The 26,679-nt window shown below is 43.5% G+C and overlaps 1 protein-coding gene and 1 pseudogene across 11 annotated transcripts in view; one reads left to right on the forward strand and one right to left on the reverse strand.

Moving 5' to 3' along the window:
- The window catches only part of TRAK1 (trafficking kinesin protein 1), a 215,200-nt gene that overhangs the window by 61,635 nt on the left and 126,886 nt on the right, over positions 1-26,679 (reverse strand). For 3 of the 11 annotated variants that reach the window (XM_063611293.1, XM_063611289.1, XM_055281415.2), the window contains exon 1: positions 5,637-6,204. The exons of 6 other annotated variants lie outside the window; for them this stretch is intronic. In XM_063611293.1, the coding sequence (XP_063467363.1) occupies positions 5,637-5,748 (112 nt within the window). In that variant the 5' untranslated portion in view covers positions 5,749-6,204. Of the gene's footprint in view, positions 1-5,636; positions 6,205-17,271; positions 17,638-26,679 lie in introns of those variants that run through there. 2 more of the 11 variants (XM_055281423.2, XM_055281417.2) reach the window with 1 other exon arrangement.
- Positions 20,822-22,083, forward strand: LOC129484076 (thiopurine S-methyltransferase-like; annotated as a pseudogene).

Below are 26,679 nucleotides of genomic sequence, written 5' to 3' on the forward strand. Positions count from 1 at the left end.
CAAGGTCACAGAGCTATTATGGAAGGGCCTGATCTGTCTAACCCCTAAGTTGGATCTCTCAATGTCTGTTGAGTAAATAAATGAATCGTACTCTCGAGGAATTCCTGACCTAGTTGAGAAGGTATGCCACATGCATAAACTGGCATAACACAGAGGAACAAGGAGGAAAGGTGTCAGGTGAGAGATGCTGCTAGGCAGCTCAGATGATACAAGAAAGCTGGGGATGGCAGAGGGACACGGGACAGGCCCCAGAAGTGGGCAGAGTGGCAAAAGGACCCCAAAATACAGAGAACGTGAGTAGGCTCTTTGTCCATGGCCAGCCTTGGGGTGATGCTGGTACCTCACTATTAGGAGAACCACCCAGAGTGACTGACCCCACAGGAGGCCTGCGTGGGGTAGCCATGGATACTGAGGACCAAATCCCAAGCAGAGACAAGGACAATGAAAACCATGAACCAAGAGACCTTTGTAACAGTGCTGCAGTAGGTACTGATGCGCCAGGTCAGTTCCTCCTTCGACGCTGACCCATCGGGAAAGCTGTGCACAGCACCCTCGAGTGCTGCCAGTTAACAAAGGCCCAGGACTCAGGCCCCTTCTCTGGGGCCGACATTCCCAACTCCACAGCCCACAAAAGCCTGATGCATCACAACCACCTCCGGGACACAGCACTCCTGGATCCAGTTATTCCCCCACAGGGCCCAGTCCTTTCTCTGCAGCCCAGGAATGCTCTCCCAAGCTGGAGAAATGTGCTGCATCTGTTCTGAATCTCCAGCTTCGCCTGGGAACCAGATGGAGAATTTGAATGGCCAGCAGGTGCAGCCACTGGACACAGACACAGAAGGCTCTGGGTTCCCACCACTGACTGGCATGTTTTTCACCCCTGTTTTTCCAGAGGATCATGTCTGGTTAGTGTTCAACACCTGAAAACTGCCCTTTGTGCAGAAGACTGACTCTGCCCACTCACATATTCTTAGCAGCCACCCCTAAGGAAAGTGGAATGCATTCTCTCTCCTGCAGCCCGTGTTCTCGGGGAATCTAAACCTGGTCATGAGAACACCCAGCAAACTCCAGACCATTGTGCATCTCTATCCAAATCATGCCTTCTCCTGAGCAATCCTGAATACCATTTGCCAGAAATTTAGTGATTCACTTTCCAAATGGGTAATAGGTTTGGAAGTACTCTGATGAGAAGAAACTAGGAAGTCAAGCTTCTTGATGCATTTCATTTAAGGAAAAGAAAAAAGAAAAAGAACACTGGGAATTTGCCAGGTAATAGGCCACAAGGAAGTGACCATGAAACTTCTTTTTTCACCAGTGTTTTCCTCATGCAGCTGCCCAGGCACTGAGACGGGGCGGGACCCACTATTTCATTCACGCAGTTCAGCTCTCTCAGTCTCATAGTGAGGGGATGGATTGCGAAAAGCAGACAGAGCCCTCCTCTAAATATGTCACTAAGCACCTGAGATCAATTTTGCTTTCTCATTGTGCAAGTTTTCAGGAGCCAGAAGACACAGGGCCTGGATATTTCCTCTCCCTGGAAAGACAGTGAGAGCCAAGCCTTCTCCTGCTGCCTGGTCTCCCAGGAGCACCCACCTCATGCGATAAGAGGATTAAATGAGATAATACAAGGGAAGGGCCTAGAACTCTGTCAGCCTAGAGCCTGGGCATGGTGAAACACAGAACCCCACAAGGCAGGGTGAAGACCCAGCTCTGTGCTTCGAGCTGAGGGACTCTACACCAGTGCAAACTATCTGAGCCTCGGGTGCTCTGCTTGCTAAATGAGAATGTTTACCTGAAAGTTTGTTTTAAAGATTACATGAGTCACATGAGAAAGTGCCTAGTATCCCCTAAGGTGACCTGGAGAGAACAACAAATGTATCCTGTATCTGTAACTATCAGAGCAACTGAAATACTAATTGTATCTCACAGATTTCAACCAAAAGCACCTCCTTTAGACAAGCTGACAATGTAGAAACACCTGTGAACTCAAGACAAGGGTGGTGTGATCCTGACAGAGAAAAATGGAGTCCTGCCCAGCTTGCTCTGAGATAACACGTTTCCAGCAAAACTGGCCATGACACCAAACTTTCTAAGTTGCTATCTTTCTGATCTGCACCACAGCCTTGCTTCTTTCATGTCAGGAGCAAACCTTAAAAGTGAGTTTGTTTCATTTTACAAAGTAAATGAAGCATGTTGGCAAGTGTTTATCTTTTGAGGTTACTGTCCTAAAAATACTGTTAACACCTCACCTACAGGACTGCTAAAAATGATTTCTTGGAGTATGAGGGAAAACTGGATAGAAACAAACAAGAGAAGGAGAGAATAGGCAGTAATTATCATAAGATGACAAATACAAGCCAAAATCTCTTCCCTTGAATCCAATTATAAGGCAGATACACTGTTATCTATGAGGTGTGGATTAGCACAGGACAATGTGCATTGGAATCACCCAGAGGGCATGTTAAAACCCAGCTTGCTTGGTCCCACCCCAGTTTCTGATTCAGTAGGTCTGGAGTGGGACCCAAGAAGGTCCATGTCTTTTTTTTTTTCTTTGAGATGGAGTCTTGCTCTGCCGCCCAGGCTGGAGTGCAGTGGTGCGATCTTGGCTCACTGCAAGTTCCGCCCCCTGGGTTCAAGCAATTCCCTGCCTCAGCCTCCTGAGTAGCTGGGATTACAGGCGCCCACCACCACGCCCAGCTAATTTTTGTATATTTAGTAGAGACGGGGTTTCACCATCCTGGCCAGGCTGGTCTTGAACTCCTGACCTCATGATCCACCCGTCTCAGCCTCCCAAAGTGCTGGGATTACAGGTGTGAGCCACCATGCCTGGCCTCCAAGGAGGTGCATTTCTAACAAGTTCCTAGGTGATCCTGATGCTGTGGTCAGGGACCCCACTTTGAGAACTGCTAGCATCATAGTTAAGAGCAGAGTTCTACAGCCATTCTAAATAGGCTGGGACCACTTAACTCACTGTGTGACTTTAGACAAGTTGTTTACATTTCCTCCCATAAACCTATAAAATGGGAATAATAACAGTACTTGACCTCGAATGTTTTAAAGGTTCAATGCATGAATCCACATAAAGGCACTGGCTGCACTTGAAGCAGCAGAGATTTAATATCACTTAAAATGGTGCCAAGTACTTAGGAAGTGCACAATGACATTCACTATCATCATCATATGGCTCCTGGTTTTTTAAAAAAGTTTAATACATGTATCTACATAAATTTTCAGGAAAAGAAAATTTCTAATGAAAAATTTAACAGTGGCCCCTGATGGCTGCAGATGAGCACGAGGGTAGTAAGACCTAGGCCTATAAACTAAGGCTGACCTCTTGCCTGTGTAACCGGAGTTTGTCAAATATTTTGCTGACAGGAACTGGTCAGAAATCTGTTTATCAGATGTAGAACAAAAGGCAGGATTGACAAAATCAGTCACCCTCCACTAGACCCCTAAGATACCTAAACTTTCTCCCTACTGCTCAACTGCATATTTACCTTATCTTATGTACAGCATTGCTGTGCACCAAACAGAATTACAGGAAAGGAACTGTTGCTTCACTATCCTCTTCCGCCACCTTCTGTGTCACACGTATCCCCCTATTAGAAAATGCATATCTACTGTGCCTCAAGCCGTCTACTTCAGGACACATTCTCAGTCTATACTGAGCCTGTGTTCCTGGGCTCAAGTCCTCAAGCCTGGATCAGAATAAACTGTGATTTCTCTAAGTTCTAGTGCCTGTTATTTCACTTAGTTGACAAAATATATGACGAGAGAGAGAAAGAGAGAGAGTCTCTGTCTCTCTTCATATATTTATATGTAATATATATTTATATGTTTATATATGATATATCATCACATATGTATATACATTATATACATGAAATGGGCACACACAAATTTTTTTCCTCTCTTGACTAGGATGTATGATACTGCTCCAGAATATTTTATAGCCTTTAATCTAGAATCATACAGTTCAATGACCAGTTTTTTAAAAATCTTGCTAGGCTTTAAGGCAGCAGCTCATCTCATACTTTAACATGTGTACCCATCCTCTGGACATCTGTTACAAGGCAGATGCTGACTCAGTGGGTCTGGGTTGGGGCCTAAGGTTCTGCATTTCTAGCAAGCTCCCAGGTGATGAGGGCACTGGCTGCGCTTGAAGCAGCAGAGATTAAAGGGGCAGGAAGCTAATCCAGCTAAATCTGGGGGAGCCCTAGTTCTACAAGGGCAGATGGACACCTTTCTCCTGATCCCTTCCAGGGACCTAACAAATCCTCAATCCTATCACTCCTCTCCCCTCCCTCATCTCCTTCAAGACAAGGCCAGAAGGGCACCAGCCAGAATGCAGGCCTCAGCACTGGGTCCCTCTCCTGGCTTCTCCCAGTTTCTTCCCTTCCTGCAATAAAATATTTGCAGTTGTCCTGGAGGGGAAGTGTTAACAATATTTTTAGAACAGTAACTTCAAAAGAAAAATACTTTCAGTATATGGCTGATTATAAATAATGTTGAAAACAAAAGTTCCAGCCTAGGCAACTTAATGAGATCCCGTCTCTACCAAAAAATTTTAAAAATTAGCTGGGCAAGTTGGTGTGTGCCTGTGGGCCCAGCTACTCACTACTAGGGAGGCTGAGGTGGGAGGATCGCTTGAGCCCAAAAGGTCAAGGCCGCAGTGAGCCAGGATCACACTGCTGCACTGCAACCTGGGCAACAGAGTGAGACCCTGTCCCAAAAGAAAGAAAAAAGTTATCCGAGACAGGAAAATAGACCATCCTAAAGCAGAAGTTTGAAACATATTCTGATTGTTTTTACTCAAGGGACCTAAGGAACATTAGTCATTGTTTAAACATCCTGATCAGCCCCCAAAGCCCCTTTCTCTGGGCTGTGGGGTGAAAGCCCCGGAAGGCCAACTAGAAAGCTCATAGCAGCATCTGGGCCTATCTTTACCTAACATCCTCCCTTTTCCCTGCAAAGGAGCATCTCTTTAAGAGAGCTGGCGGTGGGCTCCCAGATTTCAATGTCAGCCTTGGGTTATTCGTTTTGAAATATTTCTAAGATTTACAAAATCCTTATTTCAGGTAAGTGATTAATAATTTTTAAAAAAATAAACACTGCCAGAACAAAAACATGCTTCATTTAATAAGACTGGTCTCTTGTCCATTAACTTACCAAAACCCAACCAGTCACAAGATAACGACTGAATCTCTTAAAACAGAATGCTGGAATGCCATGCACAAAAAAACAATTAGTGATATTTGCAACAAGGATGAATTTCAAAGACCTCAGTTAAGCAACAGAAGCCAGGCACAAAGGAATACACCCTGTTTGATTCCATTACAAAGATCGGGAAGTGGCAAAACAAATCTAAGGTGACAGAAGTCATAATAATTGTTTCTGGGAAGGTAGATGTAAACTAGAAAGGGACCAAGGGACTTCTTGAGGAGCTGGAAATGCTGTTCTCTGGGTGAGGGGGTGGGGGCTCTTACAAGGACACCTTTAAGCCATTTGCATAAGATCTCTTAGACCTCAATTTAAAAAAAAACAAAAAAAACAGTGCTATGAAATCAGCAAAACATTCAAGCCTATTTAGATACTAACAAGGAAAGGATCAAATCTGAGCCAAGTACAGAATTTACCCTCTTCCAAGAGGTCCTGGGTGTCATGCTGCCTGTGGGTTGGCTTCCTCTCTTCATCCTGGCAGTCGTATTCAAAACATTCTTCTTCCCCGCCCTTGTCTCTCACGGACATTGCTGAAGTCACCCCAAAGCCAAAACATCACCCTAAGGGACCATCCTTGGAGGTGCCCCCGACCCCCTACCCAGAGGAGCCATGCAGGCCCAGGCCCCCAGGGCACACACTGCGCCCTGGCCTGGGCCGCAGACATGCCCTGGCTCAGCTGAAGTGGAGGGGTGTACACAAAGCTCCTGGCCCAGCATCACCCGGGCAGGACCCGGAAGGGGGTGGCTCCTACGAGCCTGGAGAAGGGGCGGGGCAGGGTGAAGCACTTGGTGGGGTGGGAATGCCCTGCCAGGCACAGGACATTCAGAGGAAAGCCCTGCAGGCAGGTACAGGACCTCAGCAAGCTCTCGGCCTCCAGACCCTCTCCACCTTTCCTCCCCCAGCAGCAATGAGGAGTGGTAGCTTCCTAGAAGTCTCACAGCAACTGCATGGGGCAACACCAACTAAGCCTTGAGCAGGCACACCTGTCTAAAGGTGGGGCGCTGGCGGAGGAATTGTCCTGCTGAAGCATTGCCCAACACCCCCAGATGACAGACTTCCTGTGGGCGGGCTTAAGATGTGGAGACAAATACGACTGTGACAACTGCCTGACAGTGCTGAGCAGAGGAAGGAAGGGATCATTCTGATTTCTAGCAAAAGGGAAAAAAATGCAGTGACCATTACCTCGTTAAACTTAATTCATCCCAGTCCTTCTTTGATAATAACTTCCATTTTCTCTTTGTCAATCTGCAGTTCATAAAATCCTGCTCTTACCCTAAATCTGTGTTTCCACAGCCAAATTTATAAAGATCTCTCTAATTGCTAGAACAAGATAACAAAAAAAATCTAAAACTTAACAGCTTGCAAAGTTGCCTGCAGGAAGAAGCCACAGGTTAATTGCATACCTTGGTATCAGTTCCTCCATACTGTTTGATTTTGCCTGTAACAGTGAGAACGGCAGGTTCTTCCGTTAAACCCAGTGAAAGGCAGCCCCGGGTGTTAGCATCTCAGAGAATCACAGCACATTCTGTAGTCTCTGTGCTTCAGCCATCTCCCAGCTACACTGTGCAGGTCTCCTGCTCCTAACAGCTACACCAGGACACTCATTCCAATCTCTCGAACAAGCTGCCTCCCCCAGGTAGCCAAGAGAGAAGATTTTAGCAGAGGCAAGGTCTTCATAAAACAATTTTCTGCACAAGTTCGGGAACTATATCTCATTCATCTTTCAATCGTTAGGGCCGAGAATTCTGCTCAGGTGGCTAAAAATGTCAGCTACATTGAATTACTACCTCCATAAAGACTAATATGAGATCATATACAAGTGCCTCTAAATAGAAAACCAGAGGTAATAAAGATTTTATTTAAAAGTCTAAGGACATATGCATCCTCTAATTATTATTTTTTTTTTTTTTGAGACAGTCTTGCTGTCGCCCAGGCTGGAGTGCAGTGGCACAATCTCCACTCACTGCAGGCTCCGCCCCCTGGGGTTCACGCCATTCTCTTGCCTCAGCCTCCCAAGTAGCTGGGACTACAGGCGCCCACCACCTCGCCCAGCTAATTTTTTGTATTTTAGTAGAGATGGGGTTTCACCGTGTTAGCAAGGATGGTCTCGATCTCCTGACCTCGTGATCCGCCCGCCTCAGCCTCCCAAAGTGCTGGGATTACAGGCATGAGCCACCCCGCCCGGCCAATTTTTTTTTTTTTTTTTTTTTTTTTTTGAGACAGTCTCACTTTGTGGCCCAGGCTGGAGTGCAGTGGCGTGATCTTGGCTCACTGCAAGCTCCGCCTCCCAGGTTCACACCATTCTCCTGCCTCAGTCTCCTGAGTAGCTGGGACTACAGGTGCCTGCCATCACACCTGGCTAATTTTTTTTTTTTTTTTTTTTTTTTTTTAATTTTAAGTAGAGATGGGGTTTAACCGTGTTAGCCAGGATGGTCTCAATCTCCTGACCTCATGATCCCCATGCCTTGCCCTCCCAAAGTGCTGGGATTACAGGTGTGAGCCACCATGCCCGGCCCTCTAGTTAATTTTTTTGGAACTTGAAAATTAGAGCTGTATTTTACCATGTTAAAGATGTGTTCTCGGCAAAAAAAAAAAAAAAAAAAGTGTAGAAATTCAGGCAGGGAGTTCAAAATTCCATTTTGAAATACTGCATAAGCTTTAAATATAAACACACTCAAAAAAATTTATTTAATATCAATAAGCTTTATCCGATTAGACTGATTCAATTCAGATGACAGTGGGCACATCTATAAAGTGTTGTGAATGACACAAATGGTTATTCTGAACCCGAGAAGGCGGGAGAGAGGAAGAACCTCCACCTTGTGCATGATTCATTCAGCAAGTATCAGATTGATGATGAGTAGGATATTGTGCTGGCCACAGTGTATATAAAGGAAAACAAAAGCTAACTTCACCAATTCAAAAATACTATCAAGTGACTTTACTCATAATAAATTCATTTATACTCATCTTTTAATTCAAATCTAGAGTATTCCTATTATGAAATATACAGACTTAGATATTCTAAATGATGTCCAAGACTCTATATACTACACAATATTTAGAATATGACTTTATTACTTTTCCCCAACCTTTAATTATAAAAATATTTAAAATATACAGAATAAAGAACACTACAGTGAACACTGGCATGCCTCCATCAGAAATGAACAATGAATATTTTGTTTTTGGGGGGTACACAGTTCAGATTTACAGAAAAGTTACAAGAATAGGACAGAAAACTCCTGGATAGTACAAAAAGATTCCCCAAATGGTACCATTTACTATATTTACTTTCTCTTTCTCGACACTGAAACACTATTTTGTTACCCATAGATCTTACTGAGATTCCCTTCAGTTGTCCCAATAACATCCTTTATGGCAAAAGAAATCCAAGATCATGTGTTTCATTCAAGTCAGGTCTCTTAAGTCTTCTTTAATCTGGAACAATTTCTGAGTCTTCATATTTCAAGACAGATTTTTTGAACAATACAGGCCAACTATTTTGTAGAAGTTCCCTCACTTTGGGTATTCCTGGTGTTTTCTTATGATTAGATTCTGTTTATGAACTTTCGGCAAGAAAACACAGAAGTGGTGTTACTTTCTCTTCAGTGCATCTTCTCAGGAGGCGTCCGCTGTGGAGCGGTCCCACTACTGCCAATGTTAACCTTTTTTTTTTTTTTTTTTTGGAGACAGGGTCTCATTCTGTTGCCCAGGCTGGACTGCAGTAGTATCATCATGGCTCACTGCAGCCTCAACCTCTAGGCTCAAGTGATCTTCCCGCCTCAGCCTCCTAAGTAGTTGGCACCACAGGCACATGCCACCATGCCTCGCTAATTTGTTTATTTTTTTTAGAGACAGGGTCTCACTATGTTGTCCAGGCTGGTCTCAAACTCCTGGGCTCAAGCAATCCACCCACTTCAGCCTCCCAAAGTGCTGGGATTACAGGTGCGAGCCACCATGCCTGGTCCCATCAGTAATTTTTTTTTTTTTTTCCAGACAGAGTCTCACTCTCTCTCCCAGGCTGGAGTGCAGTGGTGCGATCTCTGCTTACTGCAACCTCCGCCTCCTGGGTTCAATCTATTCTCCTGCCTCAGCCTCCCATGTAACTGGATTACAGGCGCCCGCCACCACGCCTGGCTAATTTTGTATTTTTAGTAAAGATGGGGTTTCACCATGTTAGTCAAGCTGGTCTCAAACTCCTGACCTCAAGTGATCCACTTGCCTCGGCCTCCCAAAGTGTTGGGATTACGGAAGTGCATAAGCCACAGCGCCTGGCCCCCATCGGTAATTTTTAAAGCTCCAGTTTTTAAAGCCCAATGTTTACTTTGATCATTTGGTTTCCTCACTGTGAAGCTATTATTTTTCCCTTTGTTATTCAACAGTGTTTCACGGTGATATACTTTGAGACCACTAGTTTTAATAAGTTTTGTCTTAGTCATTTATGTGGATGGATGGGAAGGTGGTGAATTTCTAATTTCTAATTCCATCATTCCAACACTTATTAGTTGGCTTTCTATTGTTAGCAATAACTTTTTCTTCCCTCCCATTATTTAGTCATTCATTTATTTTTATCAGTATAGACTCATGGATTCTTCCTTTATTCTATAAGTCATAATCCTTGACTACTATTATTTATTTCGATGTTCAAATTGCCCCATATTAGGCCAGTGGAAGCCCCTTCAGGCTGGCTGCTGTGTAAGACATGAAATTTTGAACACAGGACCACCCTAGACTCTTCACGTCACCCCATTTCTCTGGGTTTAGACACTCTTCAGGATATCCCTCTCCCAATCTCTTCTTTCCTCCCCTCCTGCTGCAAGGGTGTGAGGAATTCTGAAAACTCGTGCACATCTGCCTTCACTTCACGGTTAAAGGCAGAGATGGGCCAAAGGGCATCTTCCCTGAGAGTGTAGTTTCTCCAAAAGTCAAAGCAAAACACAACCCCCAAAGACCTCCAAGAAAGCCTGGGAATCCCTGTGCCAACCGAGGGATGAAGACGGCTGGGCCAGGCTGGACATGGAGCCTGGAGCTGGAGGTGTGAAAGGCAGTTAAGTAACAGATGTGTGTGCCGTATCAAAGGCGTAGACTAGACACTGGGACCCACAGCAGGGAAGCAGAGAGTGAGTTCCTGATCCATCTCCAGGAACACTGGACAGGAAGACCAGTGGAGGGGAGGGTCAATCACCTCTTGCAGGGCAAAGGCACATCGTTTTCTGTCTCCTGCTCACATCTACTTGACATACTCCATAGAAGTCATCTTCCCAAAGCTCTACCCTGTGTTGTCCAAAGAGTGGCCACGAGCCACTGGGGCTATTTATGTTTATATTTAAATGGATTAAAATTAAATAAAGTTCAAAAACCAGTCACACTAGCCATATCTCAAGTGCTCCACAGCCATATGTGACCAGTGGCTACCATATTTGACAGCAGAGAATAGAACATTTACAGCATTACAAAAAGCTTCACTGGATAGCACTGATCTAAAGGGTGCCCCTTATTTTCAAGATGGGAGCTCTATATTTTCTTGGCTTCCACATCCTGCATCTCCCCTGCAGCCTCTGCTTCCAGCCTGGCTTCCCAGCACACCTCAAACAGACAAAACAAGCTGCTAACTTCTGTCCACATAATGCTACTGCCTTAGCTCCCCTATGAAGGGGACCAGACTCCCACCCCCTGCCCCCCAAACAAAATATGCCTCTTTGGCATAAGGATTATTTTGAGCAGAAGCAACTGAAGAACAGCAGATGCCGGAAACGGAGCATAAATTTTCCTTTTGCAAAGGAAATTTACATTTGGAAGGGTGTCTCCATCTCCTGTACAATCTCTTATCTATGGACGAGGCACCCACTTGAATCTGCACATACCTTATTAAACATGTCTTTCGTATCCCACGTTTCCAAGTTGCCTTCCCGTAACTTACTCCCCAGAGGAACCCCAAACGCGTTTTCCTTGGTCTCACCTCTTCTCCATACTTTGTTGCCCTTTGGGATGATACAGAACCCTCCAAATTCTACTTGCCTCTTTGACTCTTATTTCTTTGTGATTGCCAGTGCCTACTTACATAATTAAAACTGATTTTTCTCTTGTTAATTTTTTTTATCAGTTTGTTTCTCAGGGCACCTAGCTACTGAATCAAGCAGGGTAGAGGCATAAAGTTTTTCCTCTGCTATACCTCAACATCCCCACCTCCCTAGGCCCGAATCCTCCTATCTTTCAAGGTCTGGTTCAGCACTGCTCCCCATCTCCTTCAGGTATGAGCATCTTTCTCTCCACTTCACCTGTCCCATTGATGCTCAATGTTCCTCACTCACATTTCACTTCTCTGCTCCTAGAGAGCAAGGCTGGCACGACTGAGGGTCATGTCCCCAAAGACCTTGCTCATACAATTTAAATAAATAAATACGGCTGGGCAAAGAGGCTCACACCTGTAATCCCAGCACTTTGAGAGGCTGAGACAGGAGGATCACTTGAGCCTAGGAGTTCAAGACCAGCCTGGGCAACATAGTGAGACCCCATCTCAACAAAAAAATTTAAAAATGAGGCAGGAGGATTGCTTGAGCCCAGGAGGTCAAGGCTGCAATGAGTCGTGATCACGCCACTGCACTCCTGCCTGGGTGACAAGAAGACCTTGTCTCTAAATAAATAAATAAATAAATAAATAAGTCTGGGTACAGTGGTTCACGTCTGTAATCCCAGCACTTTGGGAGGCCAAGGCAGGCGGATCACCTGAGATCAGGAGTTCGAGACCAGCCTGGCCAACATGGTGAAACTCCATCTCTACTAAAAACACAAAAATTAGCCAGACATGGTGATGGACACCTGTAATCCTAACTACTCAGGAGGCTGAGGCAGGAGAATCGCTTGAACTTGGGAGGCAGACAATGCAGTGAGCTGAGATCGTGCCACTGCAGTCCAGCCTGGATGACATAGCAAGACTCCATCTCAAAAAAAAAAAGAAAAAAATAAAAAAGTAATTAAAATTAAATAAACAAGAGTACCACAAAGCTCCAAAAACTTGGGTTCCGGGCTTGCTTTGGCTTTCTTGCCAAGTCTCTAGTCCTCAGCTCCTATGTCAGAGAGGACATTATCTCTATTTTACTACAGCCAGTGATATTAATAAAAACAGTTACATTATAAAACTGTTTACATTTTATTCTTTTTCTTTTTTTAATCCCCTTAATAACCATAGAGGAGAGTGCTGTGTGTGGAAAGAGAGAAGTCAACCTCTACCTTCACGGGCGCATCACACAATAAAACACAAGACAGGGAAATGGGGATCTGTTTGCATCAACATGTAGGAAAATTCGAAAACTCAGTTCAGAAATGCAGCTTTTCCATTAATGCTTAAAATACCTCTAACAAAACTTCACTCATGCACAAAAAGAAAAACAAAGAAAAAAAACACTCACGAAACCAGCCACCGCCATCTTGGGTGACATTTCAGAGATCACTGAAATCAAGTGAGGAACAGAGCACACCAGACCGCCCTTGCACATACCATAAATTTTCATTATAGAGTAAGAGGCTGTAAGAATAACTTCTGCAGGCCGGGCGCGGTGGCTCACGCTTGTAATCCCAGCACTTTGGGAGGCCAAGGCGGGCGGATCACGAGGTCAGGAGATCGAGACCACGGTGAAACCCCGTCTCTACTAAAAAATACAAAAAATTAGCCGGGCGTGGGGAGGGGGGAGGGACAGCATTAGGAGATACACCTAATGCTAAATGATGAATTAATGGGTGCAGGAAATCAACATGGCACATGGATACATATGTAACAAACCTGCACATTGTGCACATGTACCCTAAAACCCTAAAGTATAATAAAAAAAAATAAATAAATAAATAAATAAATAAATAAATAAAAAAAAAAAAAAAAAATTAGCCGGGCGTGGTGGCGGGCGCCTGTAGTCCCAGCTACTCGGAGAGGCTGAGGCAGGAGAATGGCGTGAACCCGGGAGGCGGAGCTTGCAGTGAGCCGAGATTGCGCCACTGCACTCCAGCCTGGGCGACAGAGCGAGACTCCGTCTCAAAAAAAAAAAAAAAAAAAAAAAAAAGAATAACTTCTGCAACAATCTACCTGAGTTTCTTCATTTGTGAAATCAGTACGAACTAGACCACCTCCTGCCCCGACATTCAAATCTATCAGGTTATAAAAGGGGGAGGTGAATGGGGATGGAGAGCAAGTCTGATTACAAAAGAAACTGATGCAACAAACAGGTGGTCAAAATGCTGTACCTCGTTCAAAATACCATTCCTTTTTTTTTATTTTTAGACAGAATCTCACTCTGTCGCCCAGGCTGGAGTACAGTGGCATAATTATAGCTTACCTCACCCTCCTAGGCTCAATCTTCCCAACTCAGCTTCCAAGTAGCTGGGACTAGAGGCGTGTGCCACCACATTCAGCTAATGTTTTTATTGTTTGTACAGACAGGATGTCACCATGTTACCCACGCTGCTCTCAAACTCCTGGCCTCAAGTGATCCTCCCACCTCAGCCTGCCAAAATGCTGGGATTACAGGCGTGACCCACTATACCAGACCCCCATTAGCCTTTTCAAAGAGATTTTTTTTGTTAAAGGCCTTAATAACTAGTACTATTTCTGAGAAAATAAAATTAAACACTGACCTGGCTCTTCGTCGCTTACAAAGAGCTATTACTTTATTTACACTCCATAAAGGCTCCAACCAGTGTTGTTACTCCTGTTTTCCAGATGGGGAATCTGAGTTCACCGAGGCTCACAGAAATCCCAGGATGTTCCCATACCACGTGGCCACACGAAGTACAAAACAGGCCTCAAACAAAGACAGCCAGCGCTCTTTCTGCCATTCTACCTATTTCTAGAGTAACTACAAAGAGGGCTGTTTCTTTAACATAAGGACATACACTGAACCCAAGTCCTTTTGAAAATTAAAAAGGTGTCATACTCTTTCTAAGCACACTTTAAAAAGTGACCAGTGTTGCCAAGAAACAATCTAAGATCCCGAAACTGACCTAACTAAAAAATTCTTTTCCAGCCCCTCCCCATGCCTGAGGCTGCTTTCCATGGACATCAGCACAGTTTCCCAAACACACGTGATGTAAAGAATCCCCCAAAGCATGTGCTAAAAATTTAGATTTCTCAGGACTTGTCCTAGTCTGATGTGAGTCTGAGAATCTGCTTTTTTAACAAGCAGATGACTTTCAATGATTTCCCAAGTTTTAGAGGTTCTGCACCAGAGATGGGATGCATCCAATCTGGGTAACTATGACTCTGTCTGACACTGGAGTTTAAATTGTAAACATTGAGTATGTATGTGCAAATTCTGCCAAAGCTATTCTTATTTTGCATTGATAGCTGGCTATTTCAAATCTCTTGTAAAAGTTACTTGAAGACACTGGGTAATCAACCCTTCCAATGTCTTATTATTATAAGCCCCTGTCCCATGCCTCTTATTATATCCTCCTCTGGGGGCGGGGGAGCAGGGCAGGCAGAGATGGGTGCTGAATAGAAGACCACCACAACAAACATTAATAAACGGGAGGAATACAGTTATTCAACACTGAATAAAGTTCTCCTAACCCTCAAAGATAGAAGAGAACAGTAGCTATCCCTTAATTCCAACTTCAAAAGAGGGGTCCTAACTGGCCTGCAATCTATATTCCCATCTATATACATTTCTTTTTCAGTGCTAACAGTGCAATTTAAGTGTGAGTCAGTAACTCTGACATAAATGATGATTCTGCATCTTTTTAAAAACATTTGACTCACCTTTTATTAGTATCAAAAGTTCCATAAAAGCTTCCCTCATTGACGATTCAAATGCCAAATAATCAGAGACAAAGCAATGGTGTGTGTCTATTGAGTTGCAATAAAAAAGACAGAGGCAAATAAAAGACAGGTACATATAAACAGGGGCAAATTTCATTTCCAGACTAACCTGCCTGAAGCTAGGAAGGAACCCAACTAGTTAGAAATGTGTAAGCAAGTAACCACAAAATTAGCACATAATTGAAATCTCCTTTTTGTACGTTTCCTAAACCAGTTTATTTCTGGACTTCTGTTCCTTTTATTCCCTACTTTGCTATCTCTTTAAATGGGATTATGAAAATACCAGTGGTCCCAGTAAATTCTGTGTCAAAAACCTTCTTCCCTTCATCCAAAATGGGATAGATGATAAAAGACAAGTATTTTGCTCAACATACATTCAGACAATAATAGCAATCAATATATTTACCCTTGAACGGATGAGCCATCTCCTCTTCCATTTTCCTTTGCTCTTAGAGGAAGACAGATCGGGGTCTCTCAGGGCCAAAAAACTCAACTGAGGAAATGCTGGGTAAGAAAATCCTTCTGATGGACACCCAGATAAGAGCAGGCCTCCGCTCACCCTCCAGATTGACCATGACAAGTGACTGGCTTTATTTCAGGGTGTAAAGGGAACTGGATGGTGTGGCAATTGGGTCATGGTATTAGGAAACCTTCTTCCCCCACTTCTAGGATGGCATCCACAGAGCTATGGCCACACCTGACTCATCCACGGGCCTCTGACAGCACCCTGCTGTAACCAGTGCTCCCTAATCCAATGGTACAGTGAGGATGTATTCAATCCCTTACTTTAAAAAGTTATAGAGGGTTCAATGAGTCACAAATCACCAAGGAAACTAGAAGGAGGTCAATGATGGTTTCCAAAAAGGAGCATCTCTAGAATTTCCTTTTGGAGTTAGGTAACAGAATGGGAACTTGCTTTAAGAATGAATATATTCCAAAGAAAAAAGAATTCATTCATCCTTTCCCCTCATGACCCTGGGAACTGCCTCCAATCCTTGTTATTCAAGATAGTTAAAGACATACACAGAACCAATATGACAATGTCTGCATCTAAAGCCAGGGGACAGTGAGGTTGAACTGGCATAGTTTTTCTGCACATTTAAATACCATCCCCTGAGAAAGCCTTAAGCCACAGTTGAGGCAAAAATCAGTGGATAAGAGATAATTATGCAGTTTTTCAGTTTACTAACTAGGCCAAGTCCCAGCCTGTTACATCATTCAGGTTAATCAAATGTAGTCAGGAATAGAGCATTCTGAAACTCCCGACTCAATTAAAAAGCACTTACCTTATCTATTAATGGCTCATATAGGGCTGGGAACATATCATCACCGGGGAACAGACCCTCAAAGTGTATATATTAATTGTGCTCCTTTTTTGTGAAGGCATATGATATCAGGGTCATTTTTAAGACGAAATTAAAGACAGATTAACTGTGTAATACACAATTTTGATGTCCAACACCCCAGGAACCTGAGACCCCGCCCACTATGATGTCTCTGAGAATGCAACTCAGTGCTGTTCTGTGTGTGCTTGAAACCTCCTGAGACCTGTCCAGCCACACAACTTGGCCTCCACCCAGTCTCCCTTGGAATGTGCCACACCCTCCCTGCACAAACCAAGGTAGTGACAGAAGGACACATTCTTTCCCTGCCCCTCTCATCACCTCCCCACCCCCATCTCTGTTGGATACAACAAGCAAACTTCATTTGAATCACCCGCTAAGTGGTAAGCTGCTTCTGCCTTTTCTCCAGCCTCTGATGGTTCCCAGATCTGGGCTCAGAAAAGGGCAGAGTCTTCCAGACCTGCTGCTGACAGTCCAGGAAGCCACCTCCTGAACACACTATTCCAAGCCCCCAGTTTCCTAACCCCTCCAACAGCAAGAGCGCAGTGAACACATTTCCACTTGCACACATACATGCATCAACAACACACTCACGTCTCACACCAGAGAAAATTCAATCCAATAGAAGTATAACACTTACAAGCCCAGCACACCAAAAACCATCTGCCCTTCTAAGCAAACGATCATACATACTGCAGGAGTCTTTCACAGTAAAGAGCCCTGCCCACCTGCCACCTCCTCCACCATGCCTTTGGAATTGTCAGAGCCAGTGGTGCTAGTTCTGGTACCCCCCACCCGCCAGCCGCCTGTCTCCCCTAAAGGTTTCAGGACCCCCCCACCCAGAAGGAGACAATGCCCCTATACATCCCAGCTCTATTTTGCAGGGGCCATAATTACCATCCGAGCATTCTTCATAATACCAGTCTAGTTCATAATAATCCGCTTCAATAAATTTCTGCATAGTCAGTAGTCTCGCAGAGGAAAGAATGGACTTCACAGCGCCATCAACGTCAAGTAAAACGCTGCCATGCCTCCCCGCCCTTCCAGAATACTGGGCAGAAGAACATCCCGAAACACACCAGAATTAGGCTGTACATTCTTAACGACAGTCTGGAGCCAAAACAGGAAAGTGGGCAATGAAAAGAAAAATTCTACGGGGAAAGGAGGGAGTAGGAGGAGCAGAAAGGAAGGCAATTTGCAGAGAGCTACCGGAGACCCTGGCAGCACTGCCAATAAAGCGGCACTGGACAGCAGCCCTGAATGGGAGTAGCCAGGATCGTCCTATCCAGACGCCCAGAGGGTGACGTCAGGGACACACACCACCACCGGCTGTCTCACTCAAGCCTCGTCTCCTGCTCGCCGCTCATCTTTCAATCTAACTGTTGCCATAGAAACTGGCCGGCTCTGAAAAATGATGCAGAGATGGAGGAAATGTCTTCCAAGGATGCTGGCAGCAGAGGCTGAGAGATACCAGGCAGGGAAAAGAGAGGGTACAGGCAAAGGAGAGACAGGGGGTCAGCACCATCATCACCTTCAACAAATGTAAGGACAAGCTTATTCACCCTACTCTGGGTTACAATAGAAAGAAGATTCTGGATTCGAAATCTGCCACCTTTTAAAATCTGCAAATCATTACTTTTGGTTTCCTTTCCTCAACGTGATTTAACGCATTAAACATCTTTTATAATTTTTGACCACCACTTAAAGGAAATGTAAATTACTTAGAAAATGGAAACATTTTCATTTAGATGCACTACTATTCTCTGCTCATGCTTTTGCTCAAACTTCTAGAAAAACAGCCTGTCACATACAAATAGAGGAGGGTGCCGTCACAAAGGGCTTGTGCAATACAATATGCTGTTTCATGGACACTTACATGTATAATCAAGGTGCAAAAATGCACACTAGAAGAAAACGGTCCATCTGCAGGAAGTTGCCTCTGGGGAAGGAGTGAGGAAATGAGGTTTTAAAACTTTCCTTATAAATGCACCCATATGTTTTATTTCCTTAAAAAAATACAGTTAATATTAGTTCTAAATGTTTGATATGTTTGAAATATTCATAATAAAACAAGGTAGTGGATAATAAGACAGATTTTAGACTATCCTATACGTTAAATTTCATTCCCTAAAGCAGGATCTCTCAATCTCAGCACTACTGACATTTGAGGTTAGATAATTATTGTTGTGGAAGGCTATTCTGGGCATCGTAGGATGTTTAGCAGCAACCCTGGTGCCTACCCACTAAATGCAGGTAGCACTACTCTCCACCCCCAAGATGCGACAACCAAAAATGTCTCCAGACATTGCCAAATGTCCCCTGGATACAAAATTGCTTGGTTGAGAACCTTGCCCTAAACCAAAACTATTTATTTATTTATTTATTTATTTATTTTTATTTTATTTTATTTTTTTATTTTTTATTTTTTTTGAGACGGAGTCTTGCTCTGTCGCCCAGGCTGGAGTGCAGTGGCGCAATCTCGGCTCACTGCAAGCTCCGCCTCCCGGGTTCACGCCATTCTCCTGCCTCAGCCTCTCCGAGTAGCTGGGACTACAGGCGCCCGCCACCACGCCTGGCTAATTTTTTTTTTTGTATTTTTAGTAGAGATGGGGTTTCACCGTGGTCTCGATCTCCTGACCTCATGATCCGCCCACCTCGGCCTCCCAAAGTGCTGGGATTACAAGCGTGAGCCACTGCGCCCAGCCTACCAAAACTATTTATTTACTTCATTGTCCTCTTGGCCAGGTATTGTAAGTATCTGTTGGTGTCAACAGCATGTGTGTGTGTGTTTCCATATATGTGTATGTCTGCTTCTGTGTGTAAAATAGAAAATTTAAAGGAAAATCACATAGACACACACATCTTATATAAAGAATCTTAGACGGAATCCATACTTTGTACCGATCTATCTCAATCTTCCTAAATCATTGGAAGCTGAACAGCCTGTAACGCTGTGTTGTGAGGTCCTTAAAGAAATCTCTCTCTGCTCTGGGGTACCCTCTCCTCATGTTACAGCCATGTCTGGCCGTCATCATTGGGCCTTGCTTGCACACCTGGGCAGGATACCACATCAGACCTTCCCACTTGCCAGGTGGCTGGCCGATCCCATTTGGCCCAGCCTTTAGTGAGAGCAGGTCCTGTCCCTTTGTGGACTGCAGGGGCTCCAACCCTTTGGCACTCACTGTGGATAACAGAGCCTCAAGTCCCGGAGGGAAAAGAGAAGTTAAAGGCAGGGGCCCAGACCACAAGCAGACAAAGAAACCATTCCTGCATGTGGCAGTGGAACCACTGATGTTGATGATGAATTTTGGCTAAAATTGTTAACAGGATTCCAAAAAAGTTCAGAAAATGTAGGAGACAAGGGAATGACACCATCCCTGGCCCTACTGTCTCCTGGCTACCACTTACACCCTGGAGGACCTGTGCCCCTCTGTCATCATCTCTTCCTCCTCCAAGGCACTCCCAACCCAACTGCACATTCTTTCTGGTCAAAGTAGATATAGATCCCATAACCTCCCTCACTTACTTTATTCCCTCTCCCTGATCCCAACTTGAATATACATTTTAAGTTTTCTAGAACTTGTGACTATTTAAAGTCAGCAGACAATGATTTTCATTGCTTTCTTATAACTGCCCCTGCTATCTGACACATGTCATCTCTCCCTCTAGTTTTTAATATCATCCTATCTCTGGCCATGATGGTGCCTCTCAAGAGCCCCACTGCAAGCCCCCAAATAGCCCCTCAGAAGTTCACCTCAAGACAGGTGAATGGAGGCTGGTGTCCTGAGGTTTTCTGAGATACCTTAAGGTATTTCTAAAAAGATGATGATGGGCCTTATAAACAGGCAAATAGTTAAGAACAAACTCCTAAAAAATCAGCAATGTTTACTACTTCAATCCAATCAGGGTGGGGGAGTTCCAACAAGAAGTTGCAAAATGACTTAAAGGAACCAGAGGGCTGGTTGCGTTGGCTCATGCCTGTACTTCTACCATTTTGGGAGGCCAAGAAGGAAGGATAGTTTGAGGCCAGGAGTTCAAGACCAACCTGGACAACATGGCCAAACCTCATCTCTACAAAAAAAAATTTAAAACCAGCTAGGCATGGTGGCACATGCCTGTAGACCCAGCTACTTGGGAGGCTGAAGCTGGAGGATCACTTGAGGCCAGGACTTCAAAGTTGCAGTGAGACGTGATCATGCCACTGCACTGCAGCCTGGGTGACAGAGTGAGACCCTGCCTCAAAAACTAAAAAAATAAAATAAAGGAACAGGAAATGCAAACTCCTCAAAGCATCACATGAAAGTCAGACAAACTTCCTAATAGCTGAACATATGGAGGTTCCTGGAGCTACATATCTCTTCATCTGTATCCTTCACAGTATCCTGTGTAATAAACCAGTAAAGGCATTAAAAACATACACTTATGAGACAATGGTATCTATGAAACTATGGATGATATAAAAGCTTCACTTGATATGGAAGAGTATCCCAATACTGAGGTCAGGAAAACCAAGTATGAACTCTGGAAGACTGGCAAGACAAGTAGGTGAACGGCAATACTGCTTTCCATCAAGAACAAGGACATCAGCTATTGAAGAAGCATTTGGATACTTTTCTTAAAGGCAAGAGTAGACTGAAGGTATTTTTTCCTCCCTGTTGAGATGAAACGGTTTGCAGACCAAGGACACAATGTAGTTGGTGTATAAATCAGTGCACTTGGGATACGAGAATTTTTTACAGAGCAGAATCTTTCTTACTCAGAAGAACCAATTAGCAAAGTTCCTGAAGCCGAAATATTTAAGAGTTCTTCAGAGAACATTTCATTGTACTGTTGCAGCATTTTTTATCTTCCCCAAACACATATCGACAAATTTGACAGAATTTGGGATAGAGGAGCACTGGCTGCCATTAATCTAGGAGATTTCAAACACTATGCAGATACAACGTTGTCCCTCCTGGGAAAAGGGTTTCAGTACCTCGTGTGTGTTCTTTCTTATGACCCAACTAAACATGCGGGCCCACTATCTTATGTTCCACATGCTGAAATTGAAAGGTTGTTCAGTACAATATGCAATATTCATTGTCTTGAGAAGATTAATGCTTTTGAAGAACAACATGAAAGTTGGCAAATTGACTACATTTTTGAAAAGTTGTATCTACTTACAGAAAAGTAAATCAGATGTAAACAAAATCAAGTAACATCAACATGTTTTTGAGTTTCAGCAACTGAAAATTATGCTAAGGCATGAAAATGTAATGCATAAATTTTTTATTGTTTACAAATCATATCAAAGATCTTTTTTCAAAAATGCACATAGGTTTTTTTTTTTTTTTTGAGACGGAGTCTTGCTCTGTTGTCCAAGCTGGAGTGCAGTGGCACAATCTCGGCTCACTGCAACCTCTGACTCTAGGTTCAAGGGATTCTCATGCCTCGGCCTCCCAAGTAGCTGGGATTAAAGGTGTGCACCACCACACCCAGCTAATTTTTTGTATTTTTAGTAGAGACAGTGTTTCACCATGTTGGCCAGGCTGGTCTCAAACTCCTGACCTCAAATGATCTGCCCACCTCGGCCGCCCGAAGTGCTGGAATTACAGGCGTGAGCCCCCATGGTCGGCTCCCTTTGCCCATTCTTAATTAGGCAGTTGTTAAATTTTCAAAACTGCATATATCTTTTTAGAAGAAAGTAGATACTAAAATGTTAAAGTAGCTCCTTTGGGGAGGAGAGGAGGTAGAAGATTATGACTGTGTGTCTTACTTACAGACTGCAAGACTTTTTACCAATCAATCTGCATGTATTACTTGTATAATTAAAAAATAAAAGAAAAATGCAATGAATATTACTTAAATACAATAGACATAGAAAAACTGACATTCTATGAAATTTAGAATAACTGAAGAAATGTAATACTTTAGCAGGGTTCAACTGATCCCAAGAGTTGTAAGATTAGCTTTCACTATAAACCTTTGTGTTTTACTGAAATGCTAGCCATCTCTTCGCACGTTTTCTCCACGTACAATTTTATATGTAACAGAATCAAGAAACAAATACATTATAATAAAATAATCCAATTTATATGGAACAATATGTTCTCAAATTATAAGAATAAATTTTGTTAAAGTTAAAAAAAAATACAAGGATACAAATCCCTTATTTGCTCGCTTTTTTGTTTTGATAGAAACCCCTTAAATAAAACTTGGCACATTTACCTTACAGAACTATGAATTTGTTTAACATTTTATTCCTACCCTATTACCATAAAACAAGTAAAAAAATAACAGATTTCCTAGTTAAGAGCATGGGCTTTTGGAGTCAGATGGTCTGAGGTTTGGTACGGGATCTTTGTTTTACATGTCTGTGACCTTATTAGATACATCAGTCTCATCTGCTAAATGGGGGTGATTATAATACATTCCACAGAGACAGGGAAGCTATAATCAATTAGTGTATGGCAGAGCACTTAGCACAGTGCCTGGAACAAAGAGAGTTTGCAATAAATGTTAGTTGTGATCATCTTCATCACTCTAATCTTTTTTTTTTTTTTTAAGGGAAATAAGCCAGGAAATGAACAATTAAAAAGAGGGTACAAATTCCTAAGCTATGATTAGGGAAATGAGGTAGAAATGCCATTTATAAGCTTTTTCCAGCATAACTGATTCAAAGGCACTGAGTTCACAGTAATGAGCAGGAGTGACAGGTGGAGTGAGGTAGGGAATGAGGCACCATTTCCAAACAGTGACAACACATTACTGAGCACAGCTTACATTAAGTCCAAAGCTGCACATATCCAATTCACTTTTTAAGAAAATAGGAAAGAAACAAAACAATGTATAAATAAGCACAAAGGAAACAGCATCATTTAGGGGTGATTTTTATAAGCTTCAAGCAATTTCAAAGTGAACTACACCAAAAGTCTTTCATATGCTTGGAAAGACAAAGTAATCTGTCCACAGCTCTGCAAAGAGTTTCACAATTAAAATCCAAGTCTATCTGACATCAAATCCACTTTCCAAGAGTCCCAACACTCCTGAGGGTTACAGCCCTCCCTCGGCCCAGGTTTACTGCAGCTGAAAAAGCAGCCTCCTCCCTACTATGACCTGACACTCCTCCACCACTGCCACCAGAAAGTCAGGAATAAGAACAGGTCCCAAGAGCCATCTCAGGTAAGCCTCACAGCCACCTGGTCAGCCATTCCTTAGTCACCGCATCTTCAGCTGCCCCATTTAGAAAGTGCTGACTGTATACCTGGCATTTAGTACTTTATATCTCACTTACTCCTCAGACCCCTGCGACCTAATGGCTCCCCCATTGTGGAGACAAGGAAAGGGGTCTTAGTGGCTTAAGTCACTTGCCCAGGATTGCACAGAGAATACCAAAAGCATCTGGATATAAACCAGAAATGATCCCCGTCCTAAGCCTTTTCCACTTCTCAGTAAGTGAATGAAAAAGCATCCAAGGATTATTTGCTAATGGAATTTGAAAAAAAAAAAAAAGAAGAGGTACAATTAAAGAAGATAAAGACTCAAGTTAGCACCTCACAGAGAAAACAAATTGAGAAGTTTTTTTTTTTTTTTAAGAACAAAATAAATGATCAGGAAAGTTAAGAGTTAAACGAAAATATCTATGTAACTTCATGATATTAAAAACAAACAAACAAAACAACTCTTTCCAGCTCTGTCACATAAGTGGCTCAACAAGAACACCCCTCCAATCCATCAGCAGCAAGTCAACATTCTGGTGCCCAGATTTAGGTTAGATCTTAACAGGGCTCCTTGTAGAGTGGCTGATTCCATGTCTTGGGGCAGGGACAAATCAAGAGGGATCTGCAACACCAGGTTTCAAGAAAGCAAAGACCACTTCAAAAGGTCTGGGGTAGAAGTGATAAGGTATATAAAAGCCATCTTAAAAGGACTACCATGCACTGTGTTGTGACAATTTGAACATCCAAAAGAGAATAGAGTTAATAATGGTTAAAAGAGACAAGGTGAGTCTGTAAAGGCCATGAATCTTCAATGACTATCAAAATGAAAAGGGCAACCAAGTGAACAGGGCAACTGATATATAAAGGAAGGGAGAATATATTAGGAAGTTATTTTTAATCCATTTTAGGAAGCAGCAAAGGTGGGTGTGTATGATTGCTCTGTTTCTGCCACTAATACCTTTTATAAAACAGTGTAAAAATATGTCTCTAAGTAGAATGGTTCTGAATAAGCCAACCCTACATGGAAGGAGGAAGCAAGTATCAAGAACAGAAAGGCCTGACGCTGTGGGCACAGACTATACTCACATAGGAGCAGGATCAGCCCCAGGGCTGTAAGGTGATGGATTGGCCAGAGGGCTCCAGAGGAGAGCTGACTGCCCACACTGGGGCTCCAAATTCCTAGAAGATAAAAGCTCAGTAAAAGCTGCTAATGATAACAGTAAGACACTAACAAACCTTGTACGTATTTTCAAACATGTTTCAGGTGAAATGTGTCATTTGGATGGGACACCAGGTCACAACCACAAGTGGCCAAATATAAATAATCTGTCATTTCAGGAAAAGACATCAGGTTGAAGGTGGCCCCTCCAAAGATAATGTCCACCTGGAAGCTGTGAAGGTGTAAAAAAGGTCTTTGCAGGTGTAATTCATTTTCTTCTTTTTTTGTTTTGTTTTGTTTTTTAAGACAGAGTCTCACTCTGTCACCCAGGCTGGAGTGCAGTGGCGCAATCTCGGCTCACTGCAACCTCCACCTCCCAGGTTCAAGCGATTCCCCTGCCTCAGCCTCCTGAGTAGCTGGGAGGCATGCGCCACCATGCCCGGCTAATCTTGTGTATTTTTGGTAGAGACAGGGTTTCGCCATGTTAGCCTGGCTGGTCTCGAACTCCTGACCTGAAGTGATCTGCCTGCCTCAGCCTCCCAAAGTGCTGGGATTACAGGCATGAGCCACCGTGCCCGGCACTGCTGGTGTAATTCAGTTAAAAGTCTTGAGATGACATCATCCTGGATTGAGCTGGGCCATAAATCCAATGACAAGTGTTCTCAGAGGAGAAGAGGAAGAAAGGCCCACAGAGGAGAGGGAAACGTGAAGACAGAGCAGAACCTGGAGAGATGCAGCCACAAACCTAGGAACGTCGAGGACGGCCGGCAGCCACCAGAAACTGCAAGAGGGGCAGGGAATGGATTCTCCCTCAGAGCGACCAGAAGGAACCAGCAGTACCAACACCTTGACTTTGGACCTCTGGCCTACAGAACTGTGAGAGAATAAATTTCTACTGTCTTAAGCCACCAAGTTTGTGGTAATTTGTTACAGCAGCCCTAGGAATCTAACACAGGTGCTGAGATCGTATTTTCTTTAATATCTATTAAGATTACTAGATCACTGGAAAAATATAAAACAGATGCAGAAATTCACAAAGAAATGAATTAAACCCACAGTACTGATGTTTATGTTAAGTGAGTATCAGGAGTTTTGTCGTCATTACTACAACTACATGTTCTCTTTTGTGAACATTTAAGAGAATCTAATAGATTTGGTCTGTGACGTTAAGGCAGATCTAATTAAATATGTTTTTAATCAAATTTAAATGTTTAAGAGAATTTAATAAAATTTCTAAGTTTGTACTTATTAGTTGTGTGAGTATATGAATATTTCAATTTATATATTAAAAGATGAATGAACACTAACAATTGAGTGATAAAGTATATAAATGATGCAGTTATGAGTTTGCCCGAGTGTCTCAGACCTCACAGATCTTGCCGCATCCCACCTTCCCCCATGCCTCACAGGAGATTAGCACAGGCATGCCCCAGGCCCCGATGTGGCCGTCTGAACAAAACAACTTCCCAATTCCTTTGCGTCCCCAGTGCTCCTCCTTACTGCTAGCACACAGAGCCCTCCGAGGTCCCAATTCCCCTCTGTAACCTGCTTCCAGACTCCAGAGCTTTCCTCCCTGTTGGTCAGGGCACCTGTATGCGGGGCCAGCCAAGAATCCTACGGCAGAAGAGAGGAAGACCCGGAAGAGGCTTCCTAACCTTCCGTCCTTGAGGGGGACATAGGGCTCACATGAAAGACAGCCTTACAAGCAGGCCTTCCTTCCACTTGCTTCAGAAAATTAACTGAGCAGGGTGCTTCTTTCTGCAGAGTTCTCTTTCTGATCTTTATTTTATTTACTGATTCAGAGATGGAGTCTTACTCTGCACCCAGGCTGGAGTGTAGTGGTGTGATCTAGGCTCACTGCAACCTCCACCTCCCAGGTTCAAGTGATTCTCCTGCCTCAGCCTCCCGAGTAGCTGGGACTACAGGCATGTGCCACCACACGTGGCT

The sequence above is a fragment of the Symphalangus syndactylus genome, chromosome 1, assembly GCF_028878055.3.
Source record: "Symphalangus syndactylus isolate Jambi chromosome 1, NHGRI_mSymSyn1-v2.1_pri, whole genome shotgun sequence".
Classification (NCBI taxonomy): domain Eukaryota; kingdom Metazoa; phylum Chordata; class Mammalia; order Primates; family Hylobatidae; genus Symphalangus; species Symphalangus syndactylus.